The sequence below is a fragment of the Schistosoma haematobium genome, chromosome ZW (assembly GCF_000699445.3).
Source record: "Schistosoma haematobium chromosome ZW, whole genome shotgun sequence".
Taxonomy (NCBI): domain Eukaryota; kingdom Metazoa; phylum Platyhelminthes; class Trematoda; order Strigeidida; family Schistosomatidae; genus Schistosoma; species Schistosoma haematobium.
The window spans coordinates 26,198,182-26,212,231 of record NC_067195.1 but is presented as its reverse complement, the minus strand read 5'-3'; the positions used below and the strand labels follow the sequence as shown (position 1 = coordinate 26,212,231).

At 34.5% G+C, this 14,050-nt stretch overlaps 1 protein-coding gene across 3 annotated transcripts in view; it reads right to left on the bottom strand.

Annotated features, from left to right (window-relative positions):
• Positions 1 to 595: 595 nt before the first annotated feature.
• Positions 596 to 14,050, bottom strand: part of TUBGCP2_1 (Gamma-tubulin complex component 2) — a 31,719-nt gene continuing 18,264 nt past the window's right edge. The window contains exons 12-21 of one of the 3 annotated variants that reach the window (XM_012945265.2): positions 10,381 to 10,615; positions 7,930 to 8,080; positions 6,649 to 6,740; positions 6,317 to 6,404; positions 6,065 to 6,138; positions 4,588 to 4,759; positions 3,488 to 3,662; positions 2,544 to 2,897; positions 1,663 to 1,820; positions 596 to 979 (exon numbers count right to left, since the gene is read on the bottom strand). In XM_012945265.2, the coding sequence (XP_012800719.2) occupies positions 811 to 979; positions 1,663 to 1,820; positions 2,544 to 2,897; positions 3,488 to 3,662; positions 4,588 to 4,759; positions 6,065 to 6,138; positions 6,317 to 6,404; positions 6,649 to 6,740; positions 7,930 to 8,080; positions 10,381 to 10,615 (1,668 nt within the window). In that variant the 3' untranslated portion in view covers positions 596 to 810. Of the gene's footprint in view, positions 1,005 to 1,662; positions 1,821 to 2,543; positions 3,663 to 4,587; positions 4,760 to 6,064; positions 6,139 to 6,316; positions 8,081 to 10,380; positions 10,616 to 14,050 lie in introns of all 3 variants that reach the window. The other 2 variants (XM_051210844.1, XM_051210843.1) reach the window with 2 other exon arrangements.

Sequence of the window (14,050 nt, the reverse complement as noted above, 5' to 3'; positions counted from 1 at the left end):
GTTGGTATCATAAGTTTAGCCAGCACAGTGGATTCATCACTAGTCATATGTAAAACCTAACTAACAGAGAAATACGTAATATGTGCGCAACTGCATATTAGACCACACTATCTCGTCGTATAAAATAGCAGGTTAACCCATGAGATGAGAAAGGTTTATGTAAGTGCTGGTAAATGCATTCATCCTTGACGCACATAAGTTACGTCGTATGGTCGTTTATTTGCTCTTTATTACGTTTGTACGAGTAAAATTGAGAATGGTAAGCACAATTTTCACATTCGTCAGATCAGTTCAAACATGTTTCTACATATTTTAAAACCTCTCATAGTCATCCTAATTTATCCAAAACGATAATAATGCAAATGGTGTACTTTTTGAGATTGATAATTTCTTGTTTGTTCAAGTCGCTGCACGAAGAAAATGGAAAATTGTTATAAACAAAGGACACGTATTGCCTATTAGAAAACAGTTGGATATTTGCCGTAGGTGTTAATCCCAATGGGAACAAATAGATCTAGTTGCCCCATTTTGTCTACTTCACTAATATTTTTTGCGATGAATGGGTTTAAAATGCACATGTCTAGCGAATGTTATTTAGCACCACCTGGATTATCGGTGATGTATCGTACTAAGAAGAAACATATACGGCATAATGTTTACGTGAATGTGATCAGTAAACAAAAATGATATGGTGAATTTGGAATTAAGATTAATAACACTAAAAATACGAAAGTTTAATATCAAGAACCGTTAGAAGTGGAATACATAGAAAATAATTTATCCAAAGAAACTGAAAATACAAATTCTATATTATATATAATCCTCATTGTCGGATTCCGAGTTTGTTTGTGGTACTGATTTGTGTTCGACAAGGGTATCTTTATCAAGAGACGGTTCATGATCACCAGGTGATTCAGAAGATCGCTCGCTCTGATCATACTGCATAGCAAATTCAGTGTAAAATTCATTGAAATCGAGTCTGTACAAGAAGGAGAAATGTATCACTGTCAGACCAGAAAATAAATTATAACAGGTTATTAGATAATGTTAGACATTTTAAATCACAAAACAAATAAAAATTCTTTGATATGTGCAACTATATCGATGTATATACGTAATCACTAACAGTCAAGCAACAGAGATATACTAACCAATATAAAAGTCATCAAATGGAGAAAATTGATGAATACCCTTAGAACGTTTTGCAAGTTTACATGAGTACTTATGATGTGTTTGGAATTTCCATGTATAAAGGTTTACGTTTCACTACTACCAACACGTTGTTTGGGGGGTTTTACTACCGCATACGAATAAAACATCAAGTGCGATTGTTGGTGTTAGCAGGATAAAGTTCTGAATGTTACATTCGTCAAGCTCTATTCGGAATACGACAGATTTATTTTCAAACAATCATTGCTGCCAAACGAATCAAGGAGATGCTAAAAGATCCCTATGCGAATCCTATATAAACTAGTGTTTTTACTACTGTGTTTGTTATTCGAATTTATTGGAATTTACACTGCTCTCTTGTAATTCTTAAGTTGGTCAGAGAAGATCCGAATAAACTAGTTTTCAAGGGATACTATGTAGTGAAAGAACATAAAATATGCAATTGCAGAAGACGAAAATCAGAGTAGTAATATATAAGAAGAATTAACTAACCTTGATACTAGACTTAACAGTTTACTGTGATGCTTAGCATATTGTTTGATCTTTTCAAGCAGTTCAACTAACATTCTGTTGAAATTTGTATCAAAGTTTGTAACCGTTTTAGCCATATCATCTGACAAACTCATTCTACCAAACTCTTCTCTAGTAACCTAAAATTATAGGGGAATGAAATTACTATATACTTACTGATGGACATTGTGTCAGTGAATATTATGCAGCAAAAGCACTCGTTGCAATCAGAATATTTTCCAAATTTACAGTTTCCAGTCATGATGTTGAATGTACATAAATTTAGCTGTTTTAAATTGAACATTTATGTATTAAAATTATGCAGAATAAAGCAATTTTAGTGTGAATTACAACTCGCATTTGCCTATATACTAAGAATGATACTATTACTTGAAGTTTAAGAAGTGTTACGATTTAAGTAATCTTGTCTGGATCTGAGACCATTCATTAAGACAACAGTAGTTCATTATTGCCATATATTCAGATAACTATGTATTACACATGAATGTGAATAGTTCCAAAAACATGCGTGGCGACTTGTAAATATGCACATAATTTCAATGTTCTGCGATAATATATCTATTTGTCTAAAAGTTTTGTACAAGTAACGCAGAAAATAAATGCCAAAGCAAACACATATAGTTCAACATACATAAACCGAATATGCTTTGAACATGACAAAGCAGCTGCTTCAATGGTGTCAGAACTTTCAAGAAATATGTAAATATATGAAGAATATCACACTCGAATTGATGTTTGCAACTACTTGGATGATCTATAAAAAGGACTGATTACTTCATTTCTGTCTTACAACAATAAAACACAAAAATTGTCAGGTAATGAAAGATCAATCGACTACTTACCTTTGTCATCATAGATTCTACTGAACTAGTGGTAGATTCACGAGGTGCATATTTTAAATCATTCTTTGTTCGACCTAAATTTGATGACGGTGTTGGATCGTGTAGGAAAGGCTTTTCCATATCATTACTATGCCGCGATAAATAAACAATACATTGATCATTATCTCCAGATGATGATAAATTGACTCCTGTTATAGAGAACGCCAAGTGTTGGATAAAATTAGCAAACGTTACACAGGCTACAGATAATTTTCCAACTAAACTTAATAGATCAGGACTAGCTAGTAAACAATCATCCATACATACTTCCAAAAAATGTAGATGTGAGTCTAAAAGTAAGTCCAAATTAGATACCTACCGAAGAATGAACAAATTAGAAATTCATTATGGTAAATAATACAATAAAAATGTAAGCAGGAGGTGATTTAGGTTACAGACAAGTGTCAAATTAACTAAAGTTTAAACTGAGAAATACCACCATCTAGGTAGCAACGTTTTGCAGAAAATTTATGAATCAAGTCTGAAAAAATTGTGAAGAACAAGTAATACAGATTAAAGGGTGTTGCTATATTTCCTGTCTGACTAGTTTGATTGCTCCATTCCCCTCAACAAAACACTTTTTTGATACAAGTCTTGTTTTTGTGGCTAGCTGTAACAAAATCTTTATTCAGTGCGAAAAATCCAATGGAATCGTTAAAATGAATTAACGTTCACATTTATGGTAAACAAAATTTTTCGATTATCACGATTTTTTATGATTCAACAGTTAAGCTGCCTTCATTGTATGCCCAGGTTAATATTTTGTGATTTGTAAGTAGTGTGTTTTACATTTATCTCTTGTTGAATATAGCTATGTTAATTTCCTTTGTGCGTGCTTAACGACTTGGATACGTGGAAATGATGTATGTGTATATATAACAATAAAGGAATTGGCAACAACATACTTTGTCAACGCGTTTGGAAAAATTGTGCCATGCTGGTTCAATGATCTCAACAGACATGTAATATTGGAAATGTTGAATAAAAATAAGCATTCGTTGGGCCAATAGGAAAGCGGTTGTAAACCAGGTAGTCATAAGGTTATCACATTTACGAGCAAGTTTGCCTAGAATCCATGAGCTGAAATGATAGTGAAAAGGTTAGACGATAGTTTACAGTAACTTATTTCAAGATTATGCTTTGAATCAATATATACCAAAGGCTTAATGCCCCAGCAACATTTAATTAGAAATGAATATTCATGACAAAAACAGCTTTCTAACTGATATAACGGATGGTCCAAAATATTTTCCTCACAGCGTATGCTGCACAAATACGTTGATACGATAATGAGACTGGTCAAGTTATATCGTATACAAGATTCGCAACCCAGAATAGAGAACCAGATTAACACTAAATGATATTTTATTCAACAATTACAAATAGATACACTCAGTGAGTCCCGAGTCTAAATCAATAATAGGAAAGAAAAACACATATTTAGTAGTTAGTAGGAGAATTGCCTGTTTGTCCAAACTCAATGACCAATCACATTTTCTCCTCACTAACACATATCACTAAACTATTCACAATCCGTAAAAATGTGAATTAAACCAAGATTTTGCAGCTATCCATGGATGACAACTTTTAAACATCCCAGACTTTATTGTAGAAATCAGTTTGATTATTAAAACGCCTACGCGAGGGAAATAGTCCATTTTTGATTTCGCTGAGTTTGACAAATACCTGGGCAATATCAGTGATATCCGATACATTCACAAGTTATAATTACAGTTGGGCGGTAGCTTATGCACTTGACTTTCCAGTTCAGCGATCCAAGCGACGTAGTTAGCCTTCACACGGTAATGTGGATTAAAGCGGTGTACACAAACCGGTATTTGGTTGCTGGTTTCTAAATGTGTTTAAAACTCACGGTCATAATTTTCATAGTTCAGAGATTAGTGGAATTTTCCGCGGTAAGCATGTATTCCTAATTCGGCTTAAATAATTTGTTTACAGGTGGTAAACAAAATGAAAGAAAAGGTGCTAACATAGTATTTCTTACTTGCATAGTAATCTCTCAACATGTTTGCAGTATAAAAGATGACGGAAAAGCATTTGATAGCGATCCATTACTTGACGATTGAGCACTAAATCAATAGGCCAGCCAACTCTATAATCCAAACAGAAAGCCTCTAGTCCTGAAAGATTTTTATCCTCGATCGGTAAGACGTTGTCTAAGTCACAAATAAATAACATTAAAAAAGTATGTTTATTACGAATATTATTAATTCACTTTAAAAATACTGACTCTGAGTTATCTGTTGTCACACAGAAGAGGCGGTGAACAATATGTAGCGAGACGATACCTAAAATTTTAAACGTCCTGCTACACTCTATATGATCATACTGATCTTTGAGAGAACATAATAATTGCATTTGAATTGTCAGCAATCTCAAAATTGGTCTACCACAACTGATTTTGATGGAGTAAATAACAATTTTAAATTGAAGTTAACATTGGAAGACAACTGATGGTAGTTTGAAGTTCGAACACTGTCCTTTTCGCACTATTCAATTAATTGAGAAATTTGTTTAAAACATGTGACAATCTGTGTTCCTGAATATTGTTAGGAACCCACAAATGTCCCGATAGTAAGGGCATCACCAGATTAACAATAATAAAGTAAATTGTGAGTTGCACAGGCTTCAGAGTTCATATACATTACGGGAGATCAACAGCGAATAGCTTTCGAAGGATTTACGTTAAAAATATATACTTTGCTTGTAATGAAATAGTTTTCATCATTTGCGATTAAGCTTCTACATTGATTACTTGAGTGAAAACAAATTACTCCAAACTACCTAGGGGTTACTCTTTAAACAATTTTGAAATGGTTTGTTAGACAATATTGTTGTTAGTGTGTCATTAGCTAAAGAATTGTTTATACACATACGAAGCCAATAACCAGAGAAAAACTAATGCAACAAGTCACTGGGTAAGAGACATTAATTAATTCCGCAAAAAAAGCAATGGGGTTAGACCTAATGTTAAAAATAACAAACTAACGTATGCTATTTTATATACACTGAATGCATTTTTAATGTTGGTTTATTTGCAGACATCCACTTAAATGGCTAGATAGGATACGGTTGAACTTGAAAATATAGTCAATTTAAATTCTTGGTACACCATAATTTCAAAATAAATCAGAAGGGATATGTTAGGTGTGCTCAGCTAACTAATCAGGGTTAAAATATACACTCGTAAAAGAAATGTGGTATTCACTACCATCTTAAATGATAATGATTCCTATTAGCGTGTTGTTGATAAATTGAAGCTACCAAGCGTAGTAAATTTTTATTGCACGACCATTCGTCGGTGTAAAAGCTATAAAAGGTGAAAAACCACCCATATAAATGGAAAAATTAAGTAATAGAATCCTGTAATTATTTTCCGGATAGTTAAATAACCGAAACTATTATATTGTAGGGTAATAGAAAAAAATAACGAAATGATAGGGTGTGAAAACTTAGATTACCCGGTTCGTCTTCTGATCCAGCTCGTAGAACCATTAAAATTTGAGAGATTAAATCAAATTGAAATATCACAACGCTAAATGACAAATAAACAGAGAAAGTAATAAACGTATTTTGAAAATCATGAAACAGCACAAGTTTGGTTTATTAAAGCTGATTAGATAGTAAAACTAAACTATCATTTAAATACAATATAGCAATAAATAACAACGATTTTTCGATGTAAAACATTTTCAGTAGCGAATTTTACTTACGATAAATTATCTTTGAATGGATCACTATTAGCAGTGCTAGTACGAAGTGCCAATTCCAATAAAGAATTTAAACGTAGTTGAGAAATAACTGGAAAAAAAAAGATTAATACATGAAAGGTATGTGACAAAAACTCGCTCTTTTCCAATTATAAAAGACGTCGATATCATGTCTCAGCTAGCATTATCCCAAGCACAAGCACATTAAAACAATACAATTTGTTCAAACAACTTTAAAATGTACATCTCAATAGTATGCAATAGTATTTGAACACAATACGCAAATAATTATGATTAACACATTTGTGAATAATAATATTAATATTCATTTTTACTTTCGCTATTTTTACGTAATTCTGCTGCAGCGGCATCCATAAAATGAACAATAAAATCACCTTGATCCAACAGAAAGAAACGCTTAACAGATCTGCAATACAAATAAATATGAAGTTATTTTAAAGAAGGTATTTGTCGTTTTACTTACTATAATGCATTTTCATTTGTAGCAGCAAGCTAACAGTTTTAAACATTAATAAATTTTCATTTGTTAGGATGAAAGCATTCATGAAAATAGTAGAGGATTATTCAATCTGATTTGGAATAAGGGTATGCAGGTATAGAAACATATATAATCACAAGGAATCAGTCAAATACTACTATTAAGAGCGGCTCTCCACACATAGGGGTTACGGAAATTTCTAAAGAAAGTAGGGTTTTTTCAATAACAACTAATTCTTAAAGCGTTATTCACTAAAATAACAATTCGCAGTACACAGGTGGAAGTATTTTTATTTAATATTCTAAAAATGTAACTAAGGAATTAGTTATTTCTTATTATTAATATTTCTATTATAACTCCCTTTCTCCTTTTATTTCTAAATTCCGGCCATTATGATATCCGTTGTTTATACATGACTTACTGATGTTCGTCTTTATTTCGTTACATAACTTTTGTTATTATTCTAACTGATAAAAGTCTCTTTAAATTCTATTACCCGCTACTGTATAATTTGTCCATTTTGTAATTACATGCGTGAACCTGCAAGTTACAAAATGCCTTTGAAAGTTATAATTGCCCTGTTCATTCGATTGCCTATATTTACTTCCGAAATCATTAATCGTCATTTTCATAGATATTTTGGCATTGGTTTTACTGTTATAGGAGAATAAATATTTTACTATAGGGTTATAATGGGAAATTGGAGGGAAATGCTTCTTCACTTCATTAGTCTATTTCCTAAAACATAAGCTTGAGAACAAATTCATCATTGAAAGAATATTCGTTCCTAAATGAGTCCCAGAAGTCATCAGTGTACATAAAACTCACCATTTCAAACAAAATGACTTCCAAAATGAATCTCTAGGGTTCTTATTTACAATATGTAACCTTTGAATGGATTCTAGCTGGAAGTGAGGACAGGTACCACTAATCGCAATGAAGCAGTATACTTAAACATATCAATTCACTGAAACTAGCAAAATGAACTAGGAAATGTATTGACCAATTATTATGTAAAGTACACGTATTTTCGTAATCATCTTAGTTAAAACATATGCTAGTTTTTCTGGAGAAAATTATTATGACAATTTACTAAATGTAAATATGATAGAATTACTTTAGGTGTTCTTTTAAATCCTTTTGTTGCAGCATCAATTTCAATAATAAACTGCTTGCGTACAGATGAGCTTGGTCAATTTTATCAAGAAACACTGAATGCTCTTTATTATAAACAAGTTCTTCACACGTAGGAAGCTCATAACGATCGGCTAAGAAATAGTAAGTTAAAATTTTGAGTAATCGACAACAAGTTATAACAAGAAAGAGAAAACAATTACATATTACAATTTTGGTTACAATATGCAGTTAACATAGTGGTTAATAGTAGTGAACTATCTGATGTCAAAAGAAATACACCCAATTCATCATCTCCTCTGTGACAGTATTGGAAAACAATTTTCGTATAAATACATGTCACGGAGGATCTGGTAACTCGGAAAGCAGTTCGTCATTCCTATTATCCTTTTCAACTCATTTATTTGTTTAAATCATAAACCGATCAGTATTAGACCAACACTGAAAACCTGGAAGCAATAGACGGCCGTTTTGTTCAATATATTTATATTGATAATACTCTTTATGAACAATTTTAGCCTCCAGAATAGATTCTGTTGAAGCATTTCTCCATATAAGGGCAGTTTTATTCATCATATTATTGGATCATTCAGTAGCACATACTCCTTAACTGTAAACGAAACGTGATGTGTGACTTCCAAATCTACCACAAACAAAGTTATTGTTGAACCCTCAAATCAAGATTCAACAGAGAGCATTTTGACAATCAATTAACTAATTAAATGTCAGTTATGTGTGGACCAATATATGGCTGAAAATATTAACCTGTAGGTTATTTTTAAATCCATGAATAGCCAACGGTTAGGTGATTTGAAATAGCAGTAATTATTTTATTCAATTTTATATGTTTGATTAAAATAAAGAACTCTAAGCAAAAATGTGCAATATTGAAACAGGCATAAAAAAGTTTTACCCACAGTAATAAGGTGCTGTTTATTTTCCCCAATAATAGTCTACAACCAATTTACGTAGCATCTATGGAACTTATTTGATAATACATTTGATATATGAAATCTAATGTAACCGCCTTTTGTTTCTCTGAAAGAACAGGCAAAGAGGACGAAATATGGATTACTGTGATGATCCCTCGTGAATTTTGTAACAGTTAGCTTCGTAACAGGTTGTTAGCCTCTTGAAAAAGCGTGTGAATCACATTAGGCGATTGTCATACACAAATGAGTTGTTAAAACAGGAAAATTTATTTTAATATTTGTACAGTTGAAAAAAGGTCCATAGGACACTAACGTTTTTAAGATGATTTTTCGCTATACAGTGGTGTATTCGTAATTTATATAAGAGTAGAGAGACTGTAACTACACTGGTACTTAACTACAGTTGAAACAGTGTCACTCATTCACAATGTAAGCTTACAAAGTTAAATTGGCGATATACCATGCCTGTGTCTCTTGGAAACATGAGTTAATCTGCGATCCGAACCATCGTATAAATCGGACGAACAAGAGATTTGCTAACCTGATTAAACACGACTTTGCACATGCTGATTATTTATAATATTCTGATTCAAGGTAAATCGAACAACGAGTCTCACTGATAGTTTGCGAGCGGTTGTGTCAACGTAATGCTATATGCAAGATTCTTTCTTTCTGTACTATGTCCTCATATGCAATCTTTCTTTTATATATTACCACCACTGAATTAACTACTTCTATGAATTTGGTGTTCATCTTGTTGTGCTAATGAGGTATGGCAACTTGAACCGATGCAAATATGTGCCCGGTCTTACGTTGTAGCTGACTGATATACAAGATATGCATTAAACAGGTATTTTCTCCATATACATACATACAATACAAGATGTATTACGACTACCTGCTCTCTGAATTTCCAGCCTAGAATTTTGTGTGCATATAAAAACTGACACTAGTTAAAAAAGCAAGTATTTTTTGTGCTCAACTGGAGGTAATATTATCTAGAGGACTTCCTGATTCATAGCTACCTACCACTAAATCACTGAATGCTAACCAAAAAACACAGTGAACTTCAACGATAATCAGATTCCACTCATGAAAAATTGTAACGCTGAAATCTGACTAAAAATCTACAATAGATTTAAGAAGCACCAGTACATCCCATACGATTGACTAACTAAGAAACAATAAATGTGAATTTTGTCTTCGTTGGCTATCATCAGCAAGTAGTAACTGTGAGTTCTAACATACGACCAAAAATCTCAATGACACAGAAACAAAATTTACTTTTGAACCATCGTTGTTAACTGATCCAAAAATATGAGATGAAATGTGCTAAATTAAAAAACAGAATTAGGACTACTAATATTTTAAAAATAGAAACTTCACACATCAGTCACGTTTTTCTTCCTTATAACTTATGAAAGACTTGACTACGAGAGTTACTACAACTATAAACAAAGAAATTTGTTATACACACGAAAGGCTACTTTAAGAAAACTCACCGCATTGCTGTACAACATTCAAATACTTGCCCGTACTAAGAATTTTCGAAGCATTAGGTTCAAGAAAACTTGGTAAGTTTATTGGTACAAGAGAATAATGACACTCCCAAAAGAATGCCCAGTCCACATAATTCTGTGTAAAACGGTCAAACTGGAATGAAGCTGAATGAAGATTATTTGGAGATGCTTTATCAGGATCATAAAAATTCGGCATAGATCCAGCTGAAATGAAAAACTAAATCCACAAAATTAAATGAATTTTTGACTGGCAAATTCGTTAAAACAATTACTTATGGTACTTCTACACGATATTGTTAGTCCTATATAAAACTGGAAAGTAATGAGCAGTTATTCATCAAGACTATAAAGTAGGTGAACTTCGCTTGGAGCCCCTCCGGGGGCTACTGCCGGTCCCAAACCCGAATAAAGGAGGAGGGTTGGGCATGGGCTTAGCGTCCCCATCCCGTAGAAAACTAACTCGCTAAAAAAACGCTTACCAGAAAAAATAATTCAAACCATTTTAACTCTGCCCTGGGAGTTAGAAGGTCTTCATTTAGAAGAATTATGATGCTTCATGGTGAAAGCCGAGTTCGTTCGGAAGCCACGAGGCCGATGCCCCTTCTGACAACCAGAGCGACCATTTGTTTAGGTACATGGAATGTTCGTACAATGTGGGACACCGGGAGAGCCTTCCAAATTGCTGCAGAAATGAGAAGATACAACCTAGAGGTACTTGGGATTAGTGAAACACATTGGACGCAAGTTGGACAACAACTTCAGGAGAGCTTCTGTTATACTCCGGCCATGAAGAAGAAAATGCACCACATACACAAGGAGTTGCATTGACGCTGTCCAAACAAGCGCAAAATGCGCTTATAGGATGGGAATCTCATGGACCAAGGATCATCAAAGCCTCCTTCAAAACAAAGAAAGAGGGCATTTCAATGAGCGTCATCCAATGCTATGCGCCTACCAACGACTACAATGAAGATGTTAAGGATCAGTTCTATCGTCGAGAAGTGCCCAACAAAGAACTTAACAATTCTGATGGGATATCTAAATGCCAAGGTCGGAATGGACAACAGCGGATATGAAGACATCATGAGACGACATGGACTAGGAGAAAGGAACAAAAATGGTGAGAGATTTGCAAACCTATGTGCCTTTAATAAACTGGTCATAGGTGGCACTATATTCCCACACAAACGCATACACAAAACCACATGGACTTCACCAGATCACACTACACAGAACCAAATCGACCATGTCTGCATCAACAAAAAGTTCAGGAGAATGATGGAGCTGATATGGCATCAGATCATCTCTTGCTGGTCGCCAAGATGGAAATGGAAACTTAAGAAGCAGTGGACAACACCACAAAAGTTTAATACGGCTTTCCTTCGGGATACTGACAAACTCAACCAATTCAGAATAGCCCTCAGCAATAAGTTCCAGTCCTTTCATGATCTACTCAATGGAGAGGGAACTACTATGGACAGCAACTGGAAAAGGAAAAAAGGACCAATCACTTCAACATGTCATGAGATTCTGGGCCACAAGAAGCACCACCACAAAGGATGGATAACTGTTGATACACTGGATAAGATTCAAGAAAGGACGAACAAGAGCAGAAAAAGCCGAGGCACAAGCTGAATACACAGAAGTAAACAAGCAAATGAAGAGGAGCATCAGAACCAAAAAACGTAAATATATGGAAGATCTTGCAATGACGGTGGGAAAGGCTGTAAAAGAAGGAAACATGAGACAATTTTATGACACAACAAAGAAACTCTCTGGAAATTATCGTAAACCAGAACGACCAGTGAAAAGCAAGGAAGGCAAGTAATCACCAACATTGATGAACAACGAAACAGGTGGGTAGAACACTTCAAAGAACGCTTGAATCGACCAACTCCACTGAACCCACCCAACATCGAAGCAGCACCCACGGACCTCCCAATCAATGTTGGCCCACCAACAATTGAAGAGATCAGCATGGCCATCAGACAAATCAAGAGTGGCAAAGCAGCAGGACCAGACAACATTCCAGCGGAAGCACTAAAAGCAGATGTGGCAGTAACTGAAAAGACACTCCATATTCTCTTCAGCAAGATTTGGGATGAAGAACAAGTACTAACAAACTGGAAAGAAGGACACCTGATCAAGATACCAAAGAAAGGTGATCTCAGAAACTGTGATAACTACAGGGGCATCACTCTTCTCTCGATACCAGGAAGTCTTCAACAGGATATTGCTAAACATAATGAAGGACTCCATAAACGCCCAACTTCGAGACCAACAGCCTGGATTCCGTAAGGCTAGATCGTGTACAGACCAAATCGCAACACTACGGATCATTGTGGAACAATCAATTGAATGGAATTCATTACTCCACACCAACTTCATTGACTACGAGAAAGTATTTGATACCATGGACAGGACAACACTATGGAGGCTTCTTCGACACTACGGCGTGCCTGAGAAGATAGTCAATATTATACAGAGTTCTTATCATGGATTAAACTGCGAAATCGCGCATGGAGGACAGCTGACGGACTCGTTCGAAGTGCAGACCGGTGTCAGGCAAGTTTGTTTACTCTCACCCTTTCTCTTTCTTCTAGTGATCGACTGGATCACGAAGACGTCAACATCTGAAGGGAAACACGGGATACAGTGAACATCTAGGATGCATCTGGACGACCTAGACTTCGCAGATGATCTGGCCCTCCTATCTCAATCGCAACAACAAATGCAGGAGAAGACGACCAGTGTAGCAGCAGCAGTAGATCTCAATATACACAAAGGGTAAAGCAAGATTCTCCGATACAACACACGTGAAGAAATTTGAACACATCACTTCCACTTAAAGTTTGCGCTAGTGATGTCGTTCAGAAGAACGATGAAAGATCCACGACCAAACCATCCAACTCCGAGAAAAAATTCCCACCAAGATCTGCATCTGTCACGTCTTTCTGAGTCGATGATAAATCTCGTGGAATAATTTAAAATGGATATTACTTTGATAATGTATTCGTCTCTATCTGCCTCAAATACTGTTTAATTACTACGTAACCCAACTTATCAATCTTTAATTCCAATAATTCTATGAAAGCTCTTCATAATCTCTAAAATTATCACACAATCTATCTTATATATATAATTATTATTAATAGCCTTTGTCATTCTAATTCTTTTCGTTTTTCGTCAATTGTTTGACATTATATTTAGCCTCAAGGTAAACTTTCAATAAATATGTGATCGTAAGCAGCTGATAAACCACGAAATATGAATTTATATTATTCGGTATCAATGTTTACGTGATCTCAATTCTCAGTTTGTAAGTTTATGTTAATACAATCTGTCGTTCACATCTTGTTTTTAATTGCTCAATTGGATTAGCATATTTATGACGTTATTAAAACTCGAACCACAATATTTACTTTGTCAGTATATTTCTGGCCTACCTTAAAGGACATCTCAAATATATTTGTATGCAGTAGTCCTCTTTCGTTCTCTTTGTTCTTATGAACAAGATTGCTCTTTTGTTTACCCGATAGTGCAAAAGTTGTTTGCTCATCGTACTCAAGAGACTGAGCCTGGGAGTAATTTGTTGCACATATAAGACAAATTACACAGGGCTACTGGTGAGTTATCAGTTTATGTGAGAGAA